Source organism: Larimichthys crocea, chromosome X, assembly GCF_000972845.2.
Source record: "Larimichthys crocea isolate SSNF chromosome X, L_crocea_2.0, whole genome shotgun sequence".
In the NCBI taxonomy this organism is placed as follows: Eukaryota; Metazoa; Chordata; class Actinopteri; family Sciaenidae; genus Larimichthys; species Larimichthys crocea.
The window spans coordinates 40,029,032-40,037,512 of NC_040020.1; the positions used below are offsets into that span (position 1 = coordinate 40,029,032).

The following is an 8,481-nucleotide window of genomic DNA, read 5'->3' on the forward strand; positions in this document are numbered from 1 at the left end:
CCACCCACGCTACATTTGTAGCTGTAATTTGATATTCAACTGTTACTTGTCAATGGCTGCCAGTTACTGTGATTTTCTTTTTTACAGTAAGTTACTTGTAAATAGCTGTGAGTTGGTGCTTTTTTAAGTAAGCTACTTGTCAATGGCTGCCAGTTAATTAGTGATTTTTTACAGTAAAGTACTTGTCATTAGCTGCCAGTTAATTAGTGTTTTTTAGAGTAAGGTACTTGTCAATGGCTGCCAGTTACTGTGATTTTTAAAATATTTTTTTTCCACAGTAAGTTACTTGAAAATAGCTGTGAGTTGGTGCTTTTTTAAGTAAGCTACTTGTCAATAGCTGCCAGTTAATTAGTGTTTTTACAGTAAGTTACTTGTCAATAGCTGCCAGTTAATTCATGTTTTTTTAAACAGTAAGGTACTTGTCAATAGCTGCCCGTTAATTCATGTTTTTTTTTTTTTTAAACAGTAAGGTACTTGTCAATAGCTGTCAGGTCCAACGGAGGAGACCCTGGACAGACCCAGAACCTGCTGGAGGGACTTGCAGCCATTGACAAGTACCATACAAGCAACGTTTCTCAGATGATAAAATAACGTTTTGGTGATCATTTTAAGACAGGATTCTTATTTTCAGGTGATTATACACAAATAAAAACATCTTTATGAATTTATTGAATTGACATCTCCTGAATCTGACACACTGGACCTTCAAAATATTAATTTCAGCTGTGAGGTAAATGTAGAAGTCGAGACAAGACAGACAGTAAATGTTCTTTCCTGCTTTTACCAAATGAAATGAAGAAGAAACGCGTCACACTGCCTTTATTTAGAGACGCTGCCGCCTCGGCCTCAGCTTGCTTTTCATTACTCTGGGTTCAGTTTGGTCTGATAAGTTAGACGGATTTATCTCACATACACACACTTTGTGTTGAAGATAAAATGTTCCTCGTTTGATGCTGCCCGCCTGAGTAACCATCTTCTTCTTCCTCCTCATTATCTTTTGAGATTGTGTTCTTCCCATTGATTGGTCGCCTCCCGTCTTCGAGTGGCTCCATAGAAACAGAACCTGTGACCAAAATGACCTCGAAGCTCTCCAGCGTTCATCAGGACGTCTCTGTGTCCGGTGAGATGCGTCTTCATTTATGGTGGAAAACTTTTATTTTAGAGTGACTGAAGGTTCAGAGCGGATTAAGAAGGATGTCATGGATGAGTAACATCCCTCCTGTTACCACGGTAACGGTGATGGCTGCACAGAAGCTTCTCCACCAGGATGATGTCGGTGCCAAACTGACTCTGCCGCCGTCGTCTTCCTCAAAAATGAATGTTTAGAACAATCAGCTGATAATAAACCTGATGCTCATTAATCATGTACTGAATCACACTGAATATGAACACAACCTCAAACAGGCTTTGTGCAGTTTATTGGGACTTAGCAGCATGTTTACCGCTGCTGTGTTAACTGACATTGCTGCAGGAAGTCAGAGAGAAAACACTTCCTTCAGGGTGATTAAAATAACAACAGAAACGTCACGTTGTAATAAAGTGGAATCATCTTTTAACTTGCATAAAACATCTGGTCCAACTATTACAACTTGTATATTCACAACTTAAATATTCAATCGTCTCTTCTTGAGAAACGACAGCCTGTGTGTCTGCAGCGCTTCAAAACAAGTCTGGATTTCTTTGTAGACACGACACAGTCAGCGTGGTCTTTCAGGTGGAGTCCCTCCTCCACCCCTCAGAGAGGTGAAGCCTTCAGAGGCAGCACATGAAGGAGGAGGAGGCCTGACATCAGTAGGTCTTCTTCCAGGAGCGGAGGTACATCTGGAAGGGGAGCAGGGGGTTTCTGTTCTGCAGGCTCGGGCTGAAAACGTCAAAATCTGCCCTCCGCACTCTCTGCAGGTAGTCCTCCAACACCACCTGCAGCACAGGAGCACCACGGGAGAAGAGCTGGGTTAGTTTGCATCACTGATGGAGCCTGACTTCATGTATCTATGAAGCATGGATGAATTAGAGGGTAACTCTGTGCCTTTTTAACCTGGACCTTATTTTTCCATGTTTTTGTGTCAAAGTGAGTCTGACTGAAATTTACGCTGCAAAGAAGAAACATGAAGTTTAATTCGATCTGTGTCCGATGGTTTAACGGTGAGTTCAGGCGACAGTGGAAACGTGAACACTTGTAGCTTTGTTATGTAAAAGCTTTTCACCGTCACGGCTGAACGTTTAGCCACGATGTGCACGAGGACTTTGATTTATCGGAGCTCCTCTCCGGAGGCTGCACAGCTCTGCAGACTCTGGCGGTGTTGCTGTGGGCGTTGTGATCCTCTGCCCACGGAGGAAATTTCACAGACGGGATCAAACCAAAGCTCCGGAAAACGTTTCATTTCTCTGCGGGGTTCTTTCCAAACACACCATCGCACTGCAGACACTTCTCTGGAGCAGATTCAACACTGTGTCACTTTGACTTTGAACACGACACACACACCAAAGTTAGGCTTTAAAAGAGTTCGATACGGAGCTGTCGCTCAGATTTTTACAACCTGAGTGACTGTGACTGTCTCCACGTCATTTTGGACCTGAACTCTGCTGATTGTTCTGTTGGAGCTCGGCGAGCTTTAAACAGGTCCGTGTGTCACAGAGCTGCAGAGGTCTGTGGGCGGCGAGCTTCATGTCTCTCGGGCTTCGCCAGCATCTCTCTGCAATTCCTGCACATTTAATTTCCAGCACGCTGTGTCGTTATTTTCACGTGGTCGAGCATCTCACACACACACACACACACACACACCTGCAGATTTTTCATCAGAAAACTGTGAAAAACAATATTTAGCAGCAGAGATGAAAACCTGTTCAGAGTCATCATGAACTGTTTCATATTAGATTTTTTTTATTCAGAGCCTCAGCTCCTCTGTCCGACACGTTTCCACGCAGCAGGTTGATGGACGTCGAACACTCGCACATACACGATGGAACAAAACATCTTTCCACACGAGAACATGCACAGTCCATACGGACTCTTCATAGAAATATAAACGTGGTTTTGGAGCTGCTGGTTATAATGTGTTACATTATAAATCCATGATGCTCAGAGATGAAAGTATGATTTACTTTGATGTGACAAACAGCACAGGGACTTCAGGCAGAGAGCGGATGTATTATTTGATGCACTAAATCTACTTAGAGAGAGAGAGCTTAGAAAATGTTTGTGTTCATGTTGTTGATGCAGCTTCTAAAAAGCCCATTTAGAAAATCCAAGACTTCCAGACTCTGTTCTCACACTGTGTAACTTTAGTTACATAGTAAACATGTAACTACCACAAACGTTTTGGACCACGAGCAAGAAGAAGAAGAAGAAGAAGAAGAAGAAGAAAGAGGAGATAACCAGGCTCAGCAGCCTCTATGGACATGATGGCAGAGGAGAAGAGAGTGAAGAGGACGCTGACGGAGGAAGCTAAGAAGAGAAAAGGAGAGAGTGAGCGAGCAAGAAGAAGAGTAACTGTATAACTGTAGCTGCTGTTAGCCTATGTTAGCTCAGTTTGTTAGCTTCTGTTAGCCTATGTTAGCTCAGTTTATTAACTGCTGTTAGCTCATATTAGCTCAGTCTGTTAGCTGCTGTTAGCTCATGTTAGCTCAGTCTGTTAGCTGTTGTTAGCTCATGTTAGCTCAGTTTGTTAGCTGCTGTTAGCTCATGTTAGCTCAGTCTGTTAGCTGCTGTTAGCTCATGTTAGCTCAGTTTGTTAGCTGCTGTTAGCATCCATGTTAGCTACATGTGTGTCCTGTTAGCCTTAGTTAGCTCATTTGGTTAGCCTGCTGTTAGCTCTGTTAGCAGTCGTGTGTTAGCTTGCTGGTTAGCAGCTCATGTTAGCTCAGTTTGTTTAGCTGTTGTTAGCTCATGTAGCTCAGTTCGTCAGCTTGCAAGTGAGCCAGAGCGACGGGTACCCGTCGCTCTGAGCTCACGCCAAGCTGACGAACTGAGTGTTTGTACCAACAGGCGTTATGGGACGACCAGGAAGAAGAAGGAGAGGTAACCAGGCTCAGCAGCTCTATGGACATATGGCAGAGGAGAAGAGAGTGAAGAGGACGCTGACGGAGGAAGCTAAGAAGAGAAAAGGAGAGAGTGAGCGAGCAAGAAGCCGCCGGACAAGAGTAAATGTGGGACTGACTTTTAGTGGTTGGTGAGAGCTTGGTGGAATCAAAGCTGCAGCACTGAACTCCTGCTGCTTTAACAACAACCTGACATCCGTTAATTTCGAGTTAATTGTCTGCAGACGGCCCAGATATCGGCACCTCATGAGTCACCCGGCGCCACATGTTTGTTGCTGCTTCATCTGAATATCAGCCCGTGTTGAAAACAAATCATATTCATACAGTACGTACACGAGACGTGTATTCACATCAGGGACGATGTCACGATCGTCTCATCTGATGTTTGAGGACTTACGGTTTGAAGAAGGCCGAGTCGCAGCTGCTGGGACGTTTCTGCTGAACGATCTCGCCTGAAAGAGAAAACAGAAATCTGAAAACTGCAGAACGAGACAAAGATTTCATTCTACCTCAGCTCAGACATTAAATATGGAGATTCATCGCCCATGTTAGTGCAGCAATAAGTCCTGTAACGGTCGTAGGAGAGGGGGTAGAATTTTATAATGTCCAGCTGTTGGTAGTGTTGTAGAGGAGGTCCTCTCTGAAGATCTGGAGGTCTTCAGGAGGTCTGTGAAGGTAGAGAGGGACGCCCCTGATCTGTAGGAACTGGTAGGACGTTCCACCATATGGATTGTCCTGAGAGGACAGGTGGCAGAGCCAGGAGGAGGTAACATCTGTCTGTGTGAGGACGTTCAAGAACCAGAGACTGCTTCGTAGTCAGCGTCAGAGATCTGAGTTTAACGTGGCTGCTGCAGGTCAACTGAGGAGCTCCATGAGCAGCGAGCCGCCACGTTCTGGATCATCTGAAGAGGTTTCACCGTGCAGGCTGGGAGGACGCAGCTCGTGTTGATTTTTTTCAGGAGGATTTCGTGAACCTGCCACCATCCGATACTTCCACTCGCTCTACACTTTAGTGAAACTTCAACAGCTCCACAGGTGACTGACGGGCATCTCAGTCCACCACACTCGGCTCCACCCAAGCTTCAGTTCATTCTAAAGAACTGTCTAATACAGTATAGTAATCAGAGTAGCTCTTCTGTAACTGCCTCAGTCAGCAGAAGGCAGTAAACACAACGGATGCAGGAGGAGGTTTATTTAAATCTTTGTTTGCCCTCAGTGAAGAATTAGGAACAGTCTTAATTGGTATAAACAAGGTTCAATGAAATGTAAATGCTGACGAATGTTTGGGCAGCAGCTTAATGAAAAAAGCAAAAACAAATCAACGAGGCCTGTAAGTGGCAGCTAATGAACCTCCAAATCAATTAGCAGGTTAGCACTAAAACTGAAGACTGAGGGCATTTTAAATTACCCATCATGCAGCATGACAGAGCGTCAACTGATCTGAAGTGTAAAAAAAAAAACACGGCACGCCGTTTTGTTCCCGCCAGCCGGCTAAGTGGCTTAAAGGGGCGTTCAAGTGCATTACGAAACCTGAGCGCCGCGGAGGCGAGCGTTCACGTCACCTCATCTGCATCCACGTTGTTTCAGTCAACAGGAGCTGCAGAGGCAGCAGACAGGAGGGCGAGCTGTGGAAGATTTAAAAGATCCGGTGTGAAGGACGAAGACGTTGGACATTTGGACATGGGGACTTGTAGAGACTGACTCACTTCTGGAGCCAGCCTCAAGTGGACGTTGTTTGTGGATGACTAAGAGCCAAGCCGAGAGTTCTTGGAGCCAGATGTGACCATGTTTGGATGTTCTCGTATTCCAGCTGAACAAGAAAGTTCCCAGTTTGACAGTTTGGTCTGAGCCGGACGGACCAAGCCCGAAAGCACAGGTCACTAATAGATGGACCGTGGTGCAGGTCCAGACCCATTCTCTGTCCAGAACATCATGCTGAGTGGAAAAAGACTTGAAACTAGAGACTGAGACCATGAAACTGTTCACAGAGAGAAGTCTCTTCATTAGTCTCTATACAGTCAGGCTTACTGTATTCATTGGAAAGAATGCAGGTTAACGTTCTTGTGTCAGCATGGGATCAAATCCCTGCAGCAGGGTTCAACATGTGTTGTCATGTGTAGTCGTGTGTTTTACATACGTGTTCTAAATGCACGTGAGCCTGACTCGCGATGTCGTACGCGACATCCCGGACGTTCTGCTCCCGGCTGCCGCGGATGAAGTCCTCCTGAGAAGCTCCGTGCTGCAGACAGACGGAGACAGAAACACGTGATGGACCGGCGACTGTCAACAAGTCTGACACTTAAATAATAAAGAAATAAAGAAATAAAGAAATAAAGAAATAAAGAAATAAAGAAAGGTTTTTGTCACGGCTCAGGTCGGACAGTCTGAAGCTTCTCACGACTGAACATCGACATGAAACATTTTAGTGTTGCCAACTGAGATTACATCACAAAGATTAAATACGAAGACATGGCAGTGAGTGAAATGAATTATGCAACAAGTTCAAATGTCATACAAGTATATACATTCAGTCTGCTTTTGTATTTGATATGAATAATAATGAACCTTAATGAAGCGATATTATTCATGCGCAGGCTCTTAAATCATCAGCTTCATCTCAAGAAAGACGAGCAGAGGGAATAACAATGACTTCTTCATGACGGAGTTTCTAAACTGAACCAAGCTGAGATGATTTTATCTCAGGTATGAGATGAAGGTTGTCTGAAGGTTGTCTGAAGGTTTTATGTGGAAACTGACAGAGACGATGAGGCAGGTAAAAATGTAACGAAGGTTAAAAGGAGAGTTTACTTTCAGAGAGAGAGAGAGAGAGGAACACGTCCATGAAGATAAAACAGCTGAATATTTGATTCAGCCACCAACACACACACATACACACACACACACACCAACACACACCAACACACACACCAACACACACAATCAGACACACCAACACACACACATACACAGCAACACACACACACACACACCATCAGACACACACACCAACACACACAATCAGACACACCAACACACACACATACACAGCAACACACACACACACACACCATCAGACACACCAACACACACACCAACAGACACACACACCAACACACACAAACACACACAAACACACACACACACCAACACACACACACACAGGCACCAACAGACACACACACCAACACACACCAACAGACACACCAACACACACCAACAGACACACACACCAACACACACACACACACACACACCAACACACACACCAACACACACACACACACAATCAGACACACCAACACACACACATACACACACACACACACACACACACACACACACACACTCAGACACACACACATACACACCCATGAAACTGTTCACAGAGAGAAGTTTCTTCATTAGTCTCTATACAGTCAGGCTTACTGTATTCAGGGAAAGAATGCAGGTTAACGTTCTGTGTCAGCATGGGATCAATCTGCAGCAGGGTTCAACATGTGTTGTCATGTGTAGTCGTGTGTTCTACATACGTGTTCTAAAGCACGTGGGCCTGACCGCGATGTCGTACGCGACATCCCGGACGTCTGCTCCCGGCTGCCGCGGATGAAGTCCTCCTGAGAAGCTCCGTGCTGCAGACAGACGGAGACAGAAACAGTGATGGACCGGCGACTGTCAACAAGTCTGACACTTAAATAATAAAGAAATAAAGAAATAAAGAAATAAAGAAATAAAGAAATAAAGAAAGGTTTTTGTCACGCTCAGGTCATCAGCTCATAACAGCAGGTCGGACAACGAGCTGAAGGTCGGACCAACAGTCTGAAGCTTCTCACGACTGAACATCGACATGAAACATTTTAGTGGCCAACTGAGATTAACATCACAAAGATTAAATACGAAGACATGGCAGTGAGTGAAATGAATTATGCAACAAGTTCAAATGTCATACAAGTATATACATTCAGTCTGCTTTTGTATTTGATATGAATAATAATGAACCTTAATGAAGCGATATTATTCATGCGCAGGCTCTTAAATCATCAGCTTCATCTCAAGAAGACGAGCAGAGAGAAAACAATGACTTCTTCATGACGGATTTTTCTCAGTATGAGATAAAGGTTGTCTGAAGGTTGTCTGAAGGTCATGTGGAAAATGACAGAGACGATGAGGCAGGAAAAATGTAACGAAGGTTAAAGGAGAGTTTACTTTCAGAGAGAGAGAGAGGAACACGTCCATGAAGATAAAACAGCTGAATATTTGATTCAGCCACCAACACACACACCAACACACACAACACCAACACACACACTCAACACACACACACACACCCAACACACACACACACAACACACACAACCCAACACACACAACACACACAGCACACACACACACACAATCAGACACACCAACACACACCAGCACACACACCATCAGACACCAACACAC

The 8,481-nt window shown here is 44.5% G+C and overlaps 1 protein-coding gene across 3 annotated transcripts in view; it reads right to left on the minus strand.

The window, feature by feature from the left end:
• Positions 1–1,401: 1,401 nt before the first annotated feature.
• ndufaf6 (NADH:ubiquinone oxidoreductase complex assembly factor 6) overlaps positions 1,402–8,481 on the minus strand; it is an 11,245-nt gene continuing 4,165 nt past the window's right edge. The window contains exons 8-10 of one of the 3 annotated variants that reach the window (XM_027283748.1): positions 6,176–6,277; positions 4,464–4,490; positions 1,402–1,947 (exon numbers count right to left, since the gene is read on the minus strand). In XM_027283748.1, the coding sequence (XP_027139549.1) occupies positions 1,789–1,947; positions 4,464–4,490; positions 6,176–6,277 (288 nt within the window). In that variant the 3' untranslated portion in view covers positions 1,402–1,788. Of the gene's footprint in view, positions 1,948–4,435; positions 4,491–6,175; positions 6,278–8,481 lie in introns of all 3 variants that reach the window. The other 2 variants (XM_019273738.2, XM_027283747.1) reach the window with 2 other exon arrangements.